This window comes from Artemia sp. Qi Xiang Cuo, chromosome 12 (assembly GCF_049724085.1).
Source record: "Artemia sp. Qi Xiang Cuo chromosome 12, ASM4972408v1, whole genome shotgun sequence".
Taxonomy (NCBI): Eukaryota; Metazoa; Arthropoda; class Branchiopoda; order Anostraca; family Artemiidae; genus Artemia; species Artemia sp. Qi Xiang Cuo.
Window position 1 is genome coordinate 19,811,101 of NC_142805.1, and position 19,599 is coordinate 19,830,699.

The 19,599-nt window shown below is 33.4% G+C and overlaps 1 protein-coding gene across 1 annotated transcript in view; it reads left to right on the forward strand.

The window, feature by feature from the left end:
* Positions 1-13,042: 13,042 nt before the first annotated feature.
* LOC148945874 (annulin-like) overlaps positions 13,043-19,599 on the forward strand; it is a 218,068-nt gene continuing 211,511 nt past the window's right edge. The window contains exons 1-2 of the mRNA XM_089097538.1: positions 13,043-13,342; positions 18,168-18,298. Coding sequence (XP_088953664.1) covers positions 13,111-13,342; positions 18,168-18,298 — 363 coding nt within the window. The 5' untranslated portion in view covers positions 13,043-13,110. The remainder of the gene's footprint in view (positions 13,343-18,167; positions 18,299-19,599) is intronic.

Consider the following 19,599-nt stretch of genomic DNA (forward strand, 5'->3'; position numbering starts at 1 on the left):
CGCGTATGTCAAGATCGAAAGGACGTTGCTTCTGAAAAGGCGAAGTTTTAGCTGAAGTGAGTACTTCGCTGATCTCCAGACTGGTCAAAGTCGTAAGCCCTGCTCTAAAGGAAAAAAATAATAAATGATACATTGTGCCAACATCGTTCTTATATGCCCTCAGGGCATAACTTAAAACCCTTGCCCCGAGGGTTGTGGGGGAGTGTCCTCCTCAAAAACATATTTTCTATCTGGAAATCAACTACGCTGAACAAAATGGCTATCTAAAAAATTTTATTGGATGTATTTGGGGAAATTGTGGGCGTGAGGGGAGGGGTGTTAGTTGTCCTCTAATTACTTTCGACTATTAAAAAGGGCACGAGCCCTTTGAATTTCCAATCGAATGTGCCTTTTTTTGAAGTTTCTACGACAACACCTTCTATAAACACCTTATATGCCCTCAGGGCATAACTTAAAACCCTTACCCCGAGGGTTGTGGGGGAGTGTCCTCCTCAAAAACATATTTTCTATCTGTAAATCAACTACGCTGAACAAAATGGCTATCTGAAAATTTTGATTGGATGTATTTGGGGTAATGATGGGCGTGGGGGGGGGGGGGGCTGGGTGGCAAGTTGCCCTCCAATCACTTTTGACCATTAAATACGGCACTAGTCACTCCAATTTCCAATCGAATGAGTCATTTTTGAAGTTTCTAAGACAACTCCTTCGATACGAATTACCCGGGTATGGGGAAAGAAGAAGAAGAAGAAAAAATACATTGTGCCCACATCATTCTTTACTTAGGCAGCGCCATCGCGCTGCCTATGATACAAAATAAATACTACGAATACTTTGGTGAAGATGCTAGCGACCATTTCGTAATTGCCATAACATATGTGTGCACAGAAATAGCCAACGAGTATGAAAATAAACAGAGAAATCATGGTTATAAACAAGAACAAGGAAAAGAAAAATGGAACAATACAAATAATAAAGGCTGTCAAATTTGTGAAAAGGAAATAGTAGATAATAGTTATCATTTATATCACGATCATACGACTGGTAACATGCGTGGGTTTACTCGTGCAGAATGCAATGGAAAATTGTAATGCAGAATGCAATGGAAAATAGGGACACATCCCTTTTGTAATGCATAATCTCTAAAAATATGACTCTCATTTATTTTTTTCAGAGAATTAATCGCTCATAACGGTATTTTTGATTCAGCGGAGAGCTTTATATCGTTTTATAAGGAAATAACTGTCAATAAAACCCAATACGAAATGCGTTTCATAGATTCACTCCATTTTATGGCTTCATCGTTCAATAGGCTTTCTAAAAATTTGGCTAAATGTGAATGTAAAGTAAATTGCAATTGTTTAAGCAATAATTTTAAGTATAATTATGATGTATTTTAAAATACTGAAGAATTTAAAGAAATAATTAAGAAAGGAATTTTTCCCTATGAATATATTGACAGCTGCGAAACAATAAATTAAGCAAAATTACCTTCAATAGACAAGTTTTATTCTAGATTAAAAGGAAAAAATATTTCTGAAGAAGATTATAAAAGAGAAAAATCTATTTTGGAAATTATTTAAATGTAAAACAATCTTAAATAATACTAAATTATATCTAAAAAGCGATGTTTTATTTTATTAGATGTCGTTGAAAATTTTAGAAATGTATGCTTAAATAATTATAAACTAGATCCACTACACTTCTTCTCAACACAATGACGAGAATGTGAAGCTTTTCTCAAACACTCTAAAGCTAAAATTCGGTTATTTTCTGATGAAAATATGTATACCTTTATTGAAAAAGGAATAAAACGAGGTGTATCTCAGTGTATAAAAAAAATATGCTAAAGCAAATAATAAATTTATAAAATACTTTAATAAAATACAACCCTCAAATTATGTAATGTATTTAGATGCTAATAATTTATATGGTTGGGCAATGTCACCAAATTAGCCTAAAAAAGATTTTAAAGTTGTTAATATACCCAACCATTTAAAACAAAGCAACACCTCAGACTATTACCAACTATCAAAAGATTACGTCCAATCAGAAATTAATAAGGATAATGTCAGAGCAATTTATGAAGTTGATTTAGAATATCCAAGAGAGTTAACTAATTTACATAAAGATTTACCAGTAGCTCCTGAACATTTTCAATATAAATTAAGTACAGCTTTAAATAATAAAATAATTATGTTGTACATTATAAGAATTTAGAAGTTTATTTAAAACACGGCTTAGTATTGAAAAAAGTACATAGAAAACTAGCATTTACTGAGTCACCCTGTTTAAAAGATACTAAATTACGACAAAAGGGACCAAATGATTTCAAGGAAGATTTTTTTAAACTTATGAATACTACTTGTTTTGGGAAAACCATGGAAAATGTTAGAAAAAGTACTAGTATTGAAATAATCACTAGTGATGAAGAAAGGCAAAAAATAAGTAAAAAACATAACTTTAGATCGGAAATAATCTTTAGCGAGAATTTCTCGGTAGCCAGCATGGCAAGGTCAAAAATAAATCTAGATAAACCTATTTAAGTCGGATTCACCGTTTTAGAATTAGCTAAGTTAATGATGTATTAATTTCATTTTGAATAAATGAAACCAAATTATAATGAGAATATTGATTTATGCTATATGGATACAGACAGTTGTATTTATGATACTCGAACTGAGGATTTTTATGAAGATATTAACCCTCCAAGAAAAATTCGATACTTCGGATTATAAGAAAGATAGCCCTTATAACTTTCGGCAGTCCATAAAAAAGTAATAGGTATGATGAAGGATGAATTATCTGGAACATGAATCTCAGATTTTCTAGGTTTAAGATCAAAAGTACAAGCTTATTTAAAATAAGATGACGATGAAACCAAAGCCAGGAAAAAATTGAAAGGTATCAAAACTAATATCGTTAAAGATAAAATAAACTTACAGAATTAAAAATATTTATTATTCAGAAAAGTGAAAAGCTTATCAGAAACTCAGTATACTTTAAGATCAAACAAACATAGAATATTCTCAGAAAAAAATAAAAGAGCTCTATACCCTAATGAAACTAAAAGAAAAGTTTTGAAAAATAAAGTAAACACGGTACCCCGGGAATTTAATCCCTTCAATATATAAGCTAGTTAAACTATTATTAAGACATTATAGTTAAGCTAGTTAGGTATTAGTGTTAAGATTCATGATTAAAGTTAAGCTATAAGCTTCAAAGTTATAAGCTATAATCTTCAAAGCTATAAGCTTCAAAGATATAAACTATCAGCTTCAAAGCTACAAGCTTCAAATCGATTAGCTATAAACCTATAAGCTTCAAGCTATAAGCTTGAAAGCTATAAGCTTCAAAGTTATAAGCTTCAAGGCTAATATCTATAAGCTGTAATATTCAAAGCTATAAGTTTCAAAGCTATTAGCTTAAAAGCTATAAGCTTCAAAAGTATAAGCTTCAAAGCTAAAAGCTTTGAAGCTTATAGTTTATAAGTTTGAAGCTTATAGCTTTGAAGCTTATAGTTTATAGGTTTGAAGCTAAAAGCCATAAGTTTCAAAGCTATAAGCTTCAAAGCTATAAGCTTCAAAACTATAAGCTTAAAAGCTATAAGCTTCAAAGCTATAAGTTTTATAGTTTAATTTTACTTAGTAAAAGATTTTATCAAGTAAATGGATGGAAAGCCACCTATTAAAGTATATGAATGTGGAAAAAAAGAAAGATCGTTTTAAAAATAACAACTGCTAGCACCTCAATGGCCATTTCAACTATTGATTTGTGGAAATTCTGGATGTGGTAAAACCAATTTACTCATGATCTTGATTTATGATTACTTATACTTTCAAAAAAATTATCTGTATCCTAAAGATCTTGAAGAAGATAAATATAAAGATTTAATTTTTAACATTAGTGTCTTGGAAGTAAAAATTGACAAGGACCTTTTGGTTACGAGTAATGATAAAACAGATATCGTTGATGTAGATGACCTAGATCCCAAGTGTTAAAATTTAGCTATCTTTGACGATTTTGTAAAAGAAAAAGATTAGAAAAAATTAAAGATTTTTTTTGTAAGAGGTAGAAGCGAAATATATCAATAATCTATATTTCTCAGACCTATTTTGATACACCTAAAATTATACATTTAAACTGTAACTATTTTGCATTTTTCAAGTGTTGTAATCCTAAATAAATTGATAGAATCAGACAAAATTATCCATATGACTTGAAAAAAAAAATTATCAACTACTTCAATCAAGCAAAAAAGAATCATGGATGTTTACTAATCGATTTGAAAACAAATGATGAATCTCTCAGGTACAGAAATACTTAGATATTCGCTTAATAAAATTTGCGTAGCCTATACTAAATGAACAAGTTTGGAAGCTAAGGAAGTAATTTTTGGAAACATACAAGTAACAAAAGCAAAATACCGGATGAGGATGGTAACTAATCTAACGATAAACTAATCTAAGTGATCCAAAATCAGATAATAATGCTATGAATTTGCAAAATGTGAAAATTATTTGAAATGTTTTCAAGGCCGAACTTGTTAATAGGTTAACTAAAATTTATCAATCACCTGACAATATATTGACTAGAGTTAATGAAAAAGGACTATTAGTAAAAATTACTTAAAAGTATCAAAAGAAGATATTAATGCAGAAAATACAAGAATTAGAAACGTTGCAAATCCCAAAAATGGTGCAGATGCAGTCAATCTTTCAACGTTATTGGTACACTCGAAGGGTTTTGTGCATTTATATGATCGTTTAGACAATTTTGAAGATGTTATAAAAAATATACTTGAAAAAATCCTGATGAAGCATTTAAAAAGAGAATAAAAGGAAGGTTGGAGTAAAAATCAAGCCTAAAAAGTTTTTTGAAGAGTTTTACGAAAATCTTTACCATGGAATTTTATCTATAAAAATAATTCTCTAATAAATGGAAGATTATACAATCTATTTATCACAATTTAAAAAAAATTCGATACAAAACAAAAATGTAAATTGCGAGTAAGGCATACAAAAGTGAATGAAAAAGCTGACTTTATTGAATACACACTTCATTTATCTCCTCCTCGAAAAGTAAAATAAATAGATATTTGAAGAAAAGAGAAAATTGCCAAATTCAGATAGAAAATATTATTGTTGGTAAAGATCCTGTTAAACTATTGCTTAAAAGAAAACCAATATAACAGATTGAGCAAGGAAAAATAAAGAATAAAGATGTCTATATAAATATATCATATCATCAACTAATTCAAAATGGTGGCACACTTCAATTTTTAATACCCTTAGCAGCTGCAATAGGTAAAGCTGCTCTAACAAGTGGTGCAGCTGCATTAGGTACATGTGCTGGAAAGAAAATTGTTGATAAAATTACTGATTTTTCAAACGCTAAAGGTTAAAGTTTAACATTACAAGGGACTTTACCTAAAGGTCAAAGTTTAAAATTACCGGGTACTTAGAAGAGATTAAAGAACCAAAACAGCGTGGAAGACTTAGAAAAGTTGCTGAAGCTGAGATTTCACAATTCAAAGAATGCTTACTTTCGAAAAACGGGGAACGTCAGACAGAATAAAAAATCACATGATACCGCTGACAAATATTGATATATTGAATGAATTAGGTCATATTCCTTATTTACAAGGTGTTTTTTATCGAGATAACTTACCAAACAAAATTGGTAAAAGAAAACTTGGTGTAATTAATTATGACTGCATGGGATTACCTTTGACGCATTGGACTTGTTACTTCAATGACCCCAAATGCTCATTTGTGGAATTATATGATTCTTTTGGAATCCAACCTGGAAATGAAATTGTTAACAACTTAAAGACTCCAAATAAACAAATTTCTTATCATTCTACTGAAGTCAAGAGTTTTAACGATGTGAATTGTGTTCATTTGTGCGTTGATTATATAAAAAGGAGATTTAAGGAATGGATCCTCAGAATTGTATCTAAAGTTTTCATTCAAACATAAATGGAAGAAGAACTAGAAAAGAGATTATTTGTTTATCGTAGAGATTTTAAATATTATGGAAATGTTAGTAATGCTTTCTTAGTATCTAAATTTATATTTAGTGCTTCAGGTTTATCTGCCTTTGGTATGTTACCCCTTGTTTCTTTAAATCTTGGGACAGTTCTGAATTGAAATACATGAAAAATACCTAAGAATAACAGAAAAAAGGCTGAGTATAAAGCTGCTTATTGATTCTATTTAGAATTACTAGGTATGAGTGCAGCGGGTGAATTTAACGGTGATGAAGTACTTAAAAGAGAAAATGAATTACGGAAAACATTGCAGTTTTTACCTCGTGAATAATATTTGAAACAAAAGAGTATTAAATGGTTATAAATGTTGCGTAAAGTCTGTTAAGTTTACACATATATAAAACCCTTCTTACTTTCCACGATATATTCTCTAAAACCTTGAAAATACAAACCAACTTTGACCTATAGCTATACACGCGATATGTTACTCATATGCCATCTATATATGCTATCTATATGTGGGCCAACAGATATGTTACTCATATGCCATCTAGCCAAATAGCGAGTCATTAACTAAAGGTTTGCTTTTAAAAGCTGAAAATTCTTTTCAAATGAGTACTTAAGAAACCAGAGCTCTATGAAACAAGTCAGACCTAATTGCGTACAGGATTCTGACACGTGGTTAGATTTCTTCCCAGATATCTTTCATTGAAGGAAAGAAAGCCAAGTGTTATTATATACAATCTTCCCTTTGTTTGGGATTGTTTTACTTGACTCCTTTTTATTTTATTATTTTTCCTTTAATTACTGAATATTTTTTCTATTATGTGTATCACAACATTCTTAAAAAATTTGCCGGCTACTGCACTTGAACCCGGAACCTAAAGGAACATAAATTATTTTCGGTTTGGAAATTACTTTAATAAAATCATCAACTAATAAATGGGGAACTTTTAAGCGAAATGAAAATGGAGAATAAATACAATCGAACTATTAAGAAATAGGACTTGGATCTAGGAACTGAATACACAATCAAAGGACTGAAATGTGTAAAAACTAAATATGGAAATAAACTCGTTATTATTAATTATTTTAAAGGTGAAATGCTCGACCTATTTGCATCTAAAGGTTTTGATTCTAAATCAGCTGATCTTAAAAAGAAATTAAAAAAAATGGATAAAGGTATTATTTTAAAGGTTATTGAAAGAAAAATAAAGATAATATAAATTATTTAGATATTGAAATTGAACTGTCCAATAAATATTAAATTATATTAAGCTACTAAATTTTATTAGTAGTATAGGAAAAATACTGAATATAAAATATATACCAATTTCTTATGTCACAAGCCCTGTTTTGATGGTAAAAGTTATGATGGGAAATGATTAAAAATGTAGATTTTTCATTTGAAAATCGTGTAAGTTGGGTTGAGAAGGGGGTAAATTGATGGGTTGATCTAGGTGGGGCGGTTCCTGTATTTACTATACTACTAGTGGAGCCGCCTATGATATTGCTTATATGCCCCTTTAATAACATGTATGCATACAGTTTTTTCTTTTAATTAAAACTCCTCCTACACGTTTCCTAGAAAATTCACCTTAATACCCTTAGCGTCATTAGTTACAGAAATCGTAGTGGTAGTATTAAAAGTATACACATAGGGCCTTCTGGCTGGTTCAAAATCCCCCTCAACTTACCTTAAAGGTCTAGCTTAATAATATAAGTTAATTCTTATCTTATAAATATCTAATTTTATCTATTTTCCGGGGGGTATTTTCCGCGATGGGGGGGTATTTTTCGGAGGAGGGGGTATTTTCTGGGGGGTGTTTTCTGGTGGGGGGGGGTATTCACCTGGGGGGTGTGTGTAAATGCCGGCCACCATTTTGGGAATTGATTGGCATGGGGGGGGGGGGGCTTGTTGCCAACCACTCTTGACGTATTAAAAAGGGCACTAGCCCTTTAAATTTCCGATCGAATGAGCCTTTTTCGAAGTTTCTACGACAAAAAGTGGCTATCTCGAAATTTCTATCAGATGCATTTCAGGAAAATACGAGGTGTGGGGGGGAGTATCCACCCTCCAATCACTTTGAATCTTAAAAAGACCACTAGCACTCTGATTACCAGTCCAATGAGCCCCCTCCGATTTTTTTTACAACCACTCTTTCAATAAAAACCTTCTATGTCTCCAGGGCATAACTTACCACCCTTGCCCTGAGGGGTATGGGGAGGGGGGGGGGGGTATCACCCTCAGAACTTTTAACTACGCTGAGCAAAATGGCTATCTGTAAATTTTGATTGGATGTGCTTAGGAAAATAGTGGGCGAAGGAGAGGGGTTTTACACTTTAGTGGAAAAACAATACAAAATGTAAAAGCAAATATAAGCCTGAAGTTTTTTTTCTGAAAGTAAAAAATGTTGTAAAAATATTGTTGTCAAAACAGTAAAAAAAGCATGCAAAATTAAGAAACAAATAAGTTAGATGAAAAACCAACCTATAGGCCTAAGTCTTGCACTAAAACCTACAAGACATTTAAAAATCAGTGATTTAAAAATCACTAAATTTGTAAGTTAAACATTTAACAGTTGTAAGGCAAAAAAAGTGAGGAGGGATCTAATATTTAACATGCCCACTATATAGGGGACGAAAGTCCTTCTATAATTGCCCCGTGTGTAACAGAGCAAGTGGTTCTCCAACCTATAAACAAGGTGGATGAGAGTGAAGACCCCTCGCATTACTCATAGGCATCAATTTTTTTAATCCAGTTTCTTTGCTATTAAATCACACTACTACAAAGCATGACGATGAAAACTTCAGGTTGGAACCTCAAATTAAAAATCTTGCTAAGCAAGATTGTTAAGATCATTATCTTTCTTATCTTTTAATAAGAACCTTGGAAAAAACCTTTTAACTCCGGCTGCCAAGACACTAATAGAGCAAATAAACCAATAATTATTTGGTACACTTGTGAAACATGTAAACTTGAAATCATGTAAACATCGTAAACTTGATCTGGTGAATAATATAAATATAAATTACTTGGCCCCAGCAAGGTAAATAAGGGATATGGTATCCTCAATGCTTTTATTTGTGAAGGATACTGCATTAGTGGGAAACCCACAAAAGGATTTGCAGACACTCTTTGGTCTTACTTCGGTTAATCTGGATCTGGAAAGATCATAAGTAATTCCCGATAAAACGGGATTCACAGATTCTACTAAGTGAAGAAATAACGGTAAAAAAGCATGTAAATTTCAATTACAAAGGCAAAAGGCTATGAAAAGTAAGAGGCGTACTATTTGGCTGTCATCTAATAGGTTTTCATCTAGTAGTTCCAAGCAGCCGTGTGTGCTCTACATAAAAACAACAGCTTAAATGAGGTCTATAGTCTAAAAATAGTCTAAGAGTATAATACTATTGTCAATTATTCATGAAACTGTCGAGTAGTAGTTGGAGGGACTGACGTAGCAAAACAAATGAAGTCTTTCCGGTCCTTCTCAAAATGTAGGGGAGGCAGAATGTATTTTTGAAAATCCAGTTAGGAGGCAATTTTTTATTCAGCTTATCAATGAAACCACCAATAAGCCATTTTAAATGGAAGTGATAAAAACATATTTTTCAATATTTAAAGGGGGTGGGTGTACAAGGTTTTTGTGAGTTCAGAGCTTTTTTATTTACCAATAATTACAAAATGGAAATACAATACCTTTATTCCCCTCGAAAGACTCCATGGCTAAAGAATGAAGAATGTCATTTAAGCCAAAATTAACTGTTAAGTAAATTAGAATTTGGATTCGAATGCGAGCCAATTCTCTACCACTTATCCAAATAGGTTACAAATTTGTCCACTATGCTCTATTTTGGGGAATGGACTTCGAAATTTTCCATTTATGCGTAATGAAAGTGAATTTAAGGAGTTTGTTTAACAGTGTTAGCGAGGAGCTACAGCTGAGATTCCTTAATTCAACCTCTCTTAGACTTAGAGTGGTTATAAGCTCATTTTAAGAATTATTCAGAGGCAAGTAAATTGAATTTGTTCTTTATTTTTATCAGTTTCTTTTTGTTGTTTCGTATGGCTTTATTGGGTCTGAAAAGCTATATTTCTCTATGCAGAATAGCTTTTATTCGTAAACTTAAATTAATAATTTAGTCTTGGTATCCCAAAAGGCAGCCATCCAAGTGTGAAGTTTCTACCAGTAGCAACCAGGGGCGTAATTTCGTCAAAATCCTGGGGGAGGGGGCAAAGTGTGCGCCAATTTTCCCAAATCAATTGAAAATGACAGTAAAACCTAAAAAATAAGCCGTTTGGTTCTATAAAGGTACTATCTAGTATTATAAAAGTACTATAAAGGTACTTTATAGTACTATATAAAGGTAATTTTAGTACTATAAAGGTAAATATGTACTAAAGAACTGATCTGTTTTTGTTGATGCTTGAATTATGTAGGTTTATCTTAGTTTTGACAAGATTTTGGAAGAAACTTAATTTCAGCTGGGGGGGGGGGGGCAAACTGCGGTCTGGGGGGATGGGACCGAGGTCTGGGAGTGGCATTTTTCCCCCTGCCCCTTAGCAAATTGCACCCCTGTTAGTAACTAATTGAAGGGATTTTAATTTTCTAAATAGGTTGCGAACTTGCCCACTATGCTCTTTTTTTGGGAGTGGACTGTGACATTTTCCTTTTACATGTAATAAAAGTGAATTTAAGGGGAGATTTGTTTATCAGTAACAGCAAGGATCTTTGGGATTCTTTAAATCAACCTCGCCTAGACTTAGAGTGGTTGTAGGAAATTTTATTTTAGAAAGTATTCAGAAGCAATTAAATTGAATTTTTTTTCTTCATTTGTATCAGTTTCTTTTTGTTGTTTCATCTGGCTTTACTGGGTTTGAAAGACTACATTTCTGTATGCAGTCTGTCTGCTATATTTCTGTCAGCTCATATTAACATTTTAGTCTTGATCATTCAAAAGGCGGCCACAATAAAGTTTTTTTTCTTACAAAAAAAAATTCTATTCTTTTTTTTAATTGATTAAGGATTGTACAAAAATTGATAAATTTGCGCATCATAATTTACACGTTATCCTGAAACAGTTTTATCCTTTCAGTTTTTATTTGTTATTTTCCTAAGCTATACTCTAAAAGAATTTGCTAACCACCTCTCCCCCGGAAGTTTCTCCCGAATACCCCAACCCCTTACAGAAAGCTCCCCCACATGCAAAATTGAGCAGCCACAGAGAAAGTACAAAATGGGTACCTCGAAAAGTCGATCAGATATCCTAAGGGGTGATAAAATGATCAGGTGCCAACAAAACATTGAAAGAAACTTGACGAATATTTTGTAAGAGGAACGGCTCACTTTACCTTCAAAAATACAAAATAAATAAAAGAAGCCCTCCATTCTGTTTGGTCATTTAAGATGGCCCTTAAACTTTTAATTTTGGCTCGAATGAGCCCTTTCCGATTTTCTAAGATTCTTGGTCCGATACGATCATCTCTGGGGGAAGGGCAACAAACAAGACACATCCACGATCTTCCATAAATGCAAAATTTGAAATATTTGTAGATGAGAGCTCGAAACCTCTTCACTAGGGTTCTCTGATTTTTTTTTAGTTAGGGAGGTTGCAGATACCTCAAAGGGTGTATTTTAATTACAAAACATCCCAGATCTTGTTGAGCCTTCAGGTAAATACAGAATTAGTTCCAAGAAGGGGTACAGGCAGAAATTGTTATATCATATGTATTGATTCCGGGAATATTCTTGGTATACACTGTTATTACAAAAGTAAAGAGTATTATTAAACCCCAAAATGAATTGATTTTTGTTCTGCATAGTAGACTGCAACCTCCCCTTTGGGGTTGTAAAACTTCAGAGGATGTTCATTCGATCAGAAATTGAGAGTTCTAGTCCTTTGTTGTTTTTTTTTTTTTTTTTTTTTTTTTTTTTTTTCAATTCGAAGTGATTGGAGACCATTTAGCCCCTGTCCTAGAGCTGTTTCTTAATATCCTGTCTTTTTGTTACCTCTTAGGACATCTGATTGACATTTTTGGTACCTATTTTGTACTTTTTCTGTGGCTGCTCAATTCTTTGCGTGGAGGAGTTTTTCATGGGAAGAATTATCCTTGGCGAAGTTTCTGCGGGGAGGGGGTTCCGTAGGGTGTTATTTTCCGTGGGAATCTTCAGAGGGGAATATTCCGGGGGGAACACCGGCCATCCTAAAAAAAGACCATTCAAGAATATAGACAATCAAGAATACGGTCAGCGCTCTCAATAAGGCTTTTTGAAGGTTTTAAAGATAATGTTCATTATTGCTTTTTTTTTAAATATCTCAATGTTCAACGACACAACAGTGACTTTAAAAGACTAAGTGACCCAAACAGCGACATCAATGAAGGGAGGGTCTAGGTATTACTATCATAATCAAAGGCAAAATAATTCATAAAATGCCCCCAAAGTGGGGAGATATTTGTAGAAAATGAGGTACAACTTAGGTACTTTTAGTTTTTGCCCCCAACAAAAATATTGGTCCCTCTCTTCAGTACAAACATTTTGGAAGATTTTCTCACAAACAAATAAACGTTAACTCCATTCAGTGTATTTCAAATTTCCAAAATATTAACCTCATTTACCACTATGAACTTGAAATTCAGCATTAATTCGCAAATTTAAAATAGCCGACCCAGCAATAGTTCTATCAATACGCATAACCGCAAAATCAGTGTTCATTCATGGTGTCCCCTTCTTATATAGTGATGCTTAAAGTTGTATGTATGATGTATGTAACAGTTGTTCGGTGTTTTATAGTTTGCTCAGTATATATTATATTGTTATTTGTTCTGGTAAACGTTGAGATGTCTTTTTTTTCTTATTCCTGTTTTTTTGTCATTTTCTGTATTTTGTACTACGTCTCTGTGTACTTTTTTGTATTATTGTGAACCTAGGATTATCTTGACCTATAAAAAGAGGTTAGTTATAATTTGAAATTTTCGATTTTCTCACAGATTCACTCCTGCTTGGCAAGAAATCTTTGCATTAATTTTTTAAATGAAGGATTAGATCCGTCGGTTCACCAAAATAATTGGCACGAAAAAGAGAAAGAATTTGCCAGCATGTTATAAAACTTGAGAGATGGAATTTCTTCTCAGTATAATCATGGATGGCATACTGAATATTGAAGGTCTGGAATGGTGTATTGAAGATAATGGTGACACCCACCATACTTGGGATTATTATTATATGGAAAAAGGTGAAAAATCGAGACTTGTTGTAAGACGAGGTCAGCCTTTTTTGCTGCTACTCAAGACAGATAGGAAATATGATGGTGAAACAGATGTGATTGTCCTTGTAACTACAGTACAAGGTATTATTTTAATTTGTTACATTTATATAGGACTATGGTGCATAATTGATTTTATAATCTAAGATATACATGTAGTTCCGAGGCTTCAAAGCTTTGCGTACAACAAACACACCCAGAACAGCCAGAATGGATGTTACGTAATTTGTGTAAATGCCATTTCTTTCGTGGCCTTAAACCTAATTTTGGACGCAAACATTAATGAATACCAGATCCTGTAATATAAACTTGACAGAACTACAAAATAAAACGGCAGCTTTACATTACCACTCCCTAACATGAGCTACTTGATGCTAGAATATGAGTGCATTCCAAGTTTGACCAAAAGTCGCTAAAAAGCTACTAAAAACCTACTTTTCTTTTCCAGGTGACGTTGTCGTAACAGCTGGACAGGCATAAAAGAAACTTTGAATTTATTTTTGTAGTAACTTTTGCTAAATGTACTCAACGGATATTTTTGCTGAAGTAAATCTGCATCATTATCATCATCGGTATTACTATCTGGTCGAAAGATACAGGAAATTATATTAGATTGAGAGAGATGGATACATTGGAAACTTATGAAGATTATACCCTAATAATCCTGTTTAGCCGTATTTACTGCAACCGTTCCCGGTGGATGTCAACTGAAAGTTACTTCCGTATTTAATGTAAAGCTACTAGGGATTACGATCTGGAATGTAGCCTACCCTTTAAAATTGTCTCTGACTTGTCACATACCAATAACCTACGAATCAGAGACAAGGTCATAATTCTAGGTGCCTTACTTAAAATAAATTTAAAAAAAAACAAATTTTTTTTAACTGAAAGTAAGGAGCGACATTAAAACTTAAAACGAACAGAAATTATTCCGTATATGAAAGGGACTGTCCCCTCCTCAACGCCTCGCTCTTTACGCTAAAGTTTTTTTATTGTTCTAAAAAATAGAGTGGTGAGAAAGAGTCAAACTTCAGCATAAAGGGCGAGGCGATGAGGAGGGGACAGTCCCTTTCATATATGGAATAATTTCTGTTCGTATTTATGTCGCTCCTTACTTTCAGTTTAAAAAAACCTGTTTTTTTATTTAATTTCTGAACGTTTTTAAATTAATCCAGGTTTTGATTTTAGCCCACCGTACATGGATAATTAAAACGAAATTTGCATATTAATTTCACTTTTTTGGCTAAATGGCTTTCTCGAAAGTTGTTTAATTTTATTTACGAGCGTTTTATTAGTAATAAATATACGTAACTTACGAATTAACTTACGTAACAAACTTCAATATTCGTATATTTTTATTCCATATATTAGGGGGGGGGGCTCGCCCCCCTAATAAATACCTCGTTCTTTACGCTAAAGTTCGATTTTTTTCCAATTCTTTAAGAATGACCCCTTAATCACAAAGGCCAATAATTAGAATAAATAGCTCTTATGAAAGTACTAAAAAAAACTTTAGCTTAAAGAGCAAGGTATTTACTAGGGGGCGAATCCAATCATATACGTAAGAGTTTCTATTAGTTTTAAGTTTTAATGTTGAAAAGTTTTCAGTTGAAAAGTTTATCAGTTGAAAACTTGTTTTTTTTATATTTAATTTCTGATCGTTTTTTTTTAATAATGCTGGGATATCTGGCGCCCCCTTTATAGCAATGTCCCTTTCCCCATGTAAACTTCCTCCTTGGGAATATCCTCCCACATAACCCCCGGCCTCCCCCCCCCCCACTACCAGAAAAAATCCCCCCTGAAAACGTCTGTATACTTCCCAATAACCAATACTATATGTAAACATTGGGCAAAGTTCATAACTTGCAACCCTTCCCCCGGGGACCGTGGGGGATTAATTCATCCTCAAAGACATAGTTATTATATTTTTCGAACATTCTGAACAAAATGGCTATCTTAAAATTTTGATCGGGTTACTTTGGGAAAAAATGAGCGTGGGAGGGGGCCTAGTTGCCCTTCAATTTTTGGTCACTTAAATAGGGCGCTAGAAATTTTAATTTCTGTTTGAATGAGCCCTCCTGTGATAATCTAGGACCACTACGTCGATACGATCACCCCTGGGGAAAAAACAAATAAACACGCATCCGTGATTTTTCTTCAGGCAAAAAACACAAAATTCCATATTTTTGCAGATAGGAGCTTGAAACCTCTACAGTCGAGTTCTCTGATACGCTGAATCTGATGGTATGATTTTCATTAAGGATCAATGACTTTTAGGGGGTGTTTTCCCCTTTTCCGAAAATAAGGCAGATTTTTTCAGGCTCGTAACTTGATGGGTAAGACTAAACTTGACGAAACTTATATATTTGAAATCAGCATAAAACTCTGATTGTTTTGAAATATCTATTTGTATCAAAATTCCTTTTTTAGGGTTTTGGTTACTATTGAGCCGGGTCGCTCGTTACTTACAATTCGTTACCACGAATTGTCTGAAAACCCGCGTGATAAACCTACTTAGCCAATCTGAAACCAATGTAAAAGCTGGGGAGGATAGGTAATTATAAACCTGCGACTTTGGAGCAAACACGAACTAAGGTCAATGTTCCGTATCGAGGGCGTCTCGGGTAGTCTGTTTTCAGAGGCAGACAATTACTTTTTTTTCATTTTTCTAAGATATTCTAGATTCAATGTAATGCATGAAACAGGAAATTTGCATTGGTGTTAAGGGAGAGTTCTTTAAATAGCTACTAACATCACTCCAGAGCCTTGATAATGAAGCCAAAAGGTGTCTTTGAAGTATGAACTTGGAGCAATTTAAGGAAAGTGAAAAATGTCCTTGTTCGCTATTTACAATTTGAAACTAAGAACTTTCAGGTGATACACCTTCGATGGTAAAAGAATCTGAAAGAGTCTTGTAATTCCAATTTAGGCATAACAAATAAACGTTGAAATGGGGATAAGTTCATTTATTTAGGCAGTGAAAACAGGTACAAAAGTCTAAGTATACAACTATAAATTCAACAAATCTTTAGCAATTAGAAGACACAGAAAACTTTACCACCTTCATTGGAAATTCATTTTACATTTAGGAATTATTAAAGAAGAAAATTTACATCTCAAAACTTTGAATGAACCCTGTTATTGAACTCTCTGACTCAAATCTAGTGAATGACCCGGAAGTTAATTTTTTGTATAGTATAAACATGTTAGTTTTAATTTTAACACTTTCGTATTTCTACTATTGACGATTGCTGTATATGTGATCGAAATAACTAAACTTTTGTACCTGTTTCAACTGTCTAAATAAATGGACCTATCCCCATTGGAGCTTTCATTTGTTCGTCACAGAAAGGCAGTGTAGTCTGGAAAAAGCATACCTGGTTTAAGGTATTGCACAAAGAATGCAAATTAGGCAGATTCATTTGCTCAAAATAAGTATTTCCCCCCCAGCAATTAATTATATTTCTTAAGCGCGTAATTCAGAGGGGCTTTGACTCTTTAGAATCTACCCTTTCCCCCTCTTTGTTTAGGTGGCCTCATGAATATTCAAAAAACCCTGTCATATATGCCAGCACTGTTATTAACAAAACCACTACGAATCCACCAGAAGCAAAACGGAGGTAAGCGAGTCTCCACTTTCCTCGGTATCCTGTTACAGCCTCTGCAGCGTCCCACTCGGGTTGTAGAAACGTGTCAATTGTGTGGGGATGTAAGAAGTGTAGAGTATAGGGTGTTCATAGAACAGCCGCTTTTACTTAAATAAACAAACAAGTTTTTCAACTGAAAGTAAGGAGCAACATCAAAACTTAAAACGAACAGAAATTATTACGTATATGATTGGTTTCGCCCCCTAGTCAATACCTCGCTCTTTGCGCTAAAGTATTTTTAGTACTTTCATAAGAGCTATTTATTCTAATTAACGGCCTTTCTGATTAAGCGGTCATTTTTAAAGAATTGGAAAAAAATCGAACTTTAGCGTAAAAAGAGCGAGGTATTGACTAGGGGGTGAACCACCTAATACACATATTGAAAATATATGAATATAGAAGTTCGTTACGTAAGTTAATTCGTAAGTTACGTATATTTATTACTAATAAAAACGTTTGTAAATAAAATTAAACAACTTTCGAGAAAGCCATTTAACCAAAAAAATAAAATTAATATGGAAATTTCGTTTTAATTATTCATGTACGGTGAGCCAAAATCAAAACCTGCATTATCTCGAAAACGTTCAGATATTAAATAAAAAAAAACAAGTTCTTTAACTGAAAGTACAGAGCGATTTTTAAGTATTAAGTTTTGAGTTTTAATGTCGTCCTTACTTTCGGTTAAAAAACTTTTTTTTTTATTTAATAAGCGTTCAAGGACGATATTCGTTATAATAATTTGGTTGTTTTTAATCCGTATCTGAAACGAATAGGGAGAGAGCGCATAGTGAGTTCAGGAGTTTTCGGAGAAACATTTTTTCAAAGTCTGAAATCTGATATTCGTGTTCCCATTTATATCCGCAAGGTCACGCACAAAAGGTAGATGACTGGGGTGGAGCTCCTTTTCAGGTAGTTCTCACTAAATCAAACATGATGTGCGTTTATTCCTGGTATATTTCAAATTAGGAGACATAGTAAGTTCTAGCATATACGGCTGCATACATTTTTCCACCTAAAATTTAGCCAAAGACGTAACGTAAATGCTGGACGAAACATTTTCATCTATATCCCATTAGGAGGTCTGAAGAAAGTGACGGCCAGTCAGCCTTTAATGTTTTTTCAGAACTCTTGAACTTCAAGAAATTTGGATGATACATGTAGATAACCAATTATATTTTAACTGTAACTTTCCGTAACAACAGTAAGTATGTACAAGCTTTGATTGCCCTTGTATCAGTCCCTTTTTAAAACGTATATTTCAGATGCTCTACAGCCAAGCATAAGTCATGGTACTCAAGCTGTAGTTCCTTTGGAATTTCAAGGGAATAATACATTATCAGCCCCATGGAAAGGCGAGATACTGGATTCAACCGACAATAATTTGCTGATTCGAGTAAGTACACTTATAGTACTTCCCTCCAACGGTGTATGACGACCACAAAAGAAAGTACAGACATTTACAAAATCAGGATATTTGATACTAAAGATACTTTTTTAAGGAATTGGAACTCCCTGTTTTGGGAAGAAGGAAGCACGAAGTCTGGGTACAAACGTTTCAAGCTGGCGAAATTTTCAAGACCCACAAATTAAAAATACTTAAGTGGTAAAATAGATGGCACGGGTTTTAAAATCTATCTTATATCTGTTAGTGTTGGTGGCCAAATCGCAAAAATGAACTGATTCATATTTCATTAAAAGTATCAAAACGTTTGGTAGTTTAATGCAAACTTCTAATTAAGTATTTTGTGTTACTAGGCATATAATTAGTGCTCAATAAGGTGCTAGTCCTATTGTCCTATAGCTTAATCACTAGGTTTTATGCTTCTGTATAAGCCTTGACTTTCAAACATGTTTTATTTCTAAAAAAGAAAACATAGATTGGCTGCTTAAAACACAAGATTTTCTACATTCCCATTTTTAAAGCACGCTTAAATTTAATGTTACACAATTTCTGAAACATCATTTTTTCCTTAGTAGATTTTTTCGGATATAACTTGATAGCAAAATCGTATTTGCTATCTTTTTTTTCAGTAACTTGCCCTACATCTTAAAAGATGTTTCTGTAAGATCTAAGCATATTCAAAAGATCCCTACACCTTAAAAGATCCCTGGCCGAACCCATTGAATCAGGAGATCGGCACCTGCGCAACGCAGACCATTGGTCGGCATGCGAAAAAGTAAAAAAAAAGCTAAGTCATGGAGCGCCAGCATAGGTAAGTCAAAGCGTGTTCTGACTTGCCACTTACTCCCTTATCACTTATCCCATATATATGCCTTATAATACAAACTGACGTTTCACTGTGTATAATTTTATTTATGAAATATAAAGCAAATCAGTTAAATGAAGCTTTCAAATAAATTCCAGAGATGTGTTTTTTTTTGCAATAAGAAGGCAGAAATTACTCCACAGCAACCTTAATAAGGTTTAGTCTAAATGAAGGGTGAAGAGAGATAAATTAAAATACCTCCCTTTCATACCCCTTTCCATATTTATCTGAAAGCTCAGAGACATTTAGACAATTTAGGCACTGAAATGTGCTCTTTAAGCATCTTACCCCTCCTCCCTCGCTTAAAAAATGATCCACCGTCTCTGTTCCTAGTAGGTGATGGGCAGTTGCATATCACTAAACATAATTTTATGAAAAATCAACTGAATCAGCTTATAGTCACGGACCCAGCCAGTGAAGTTCTATT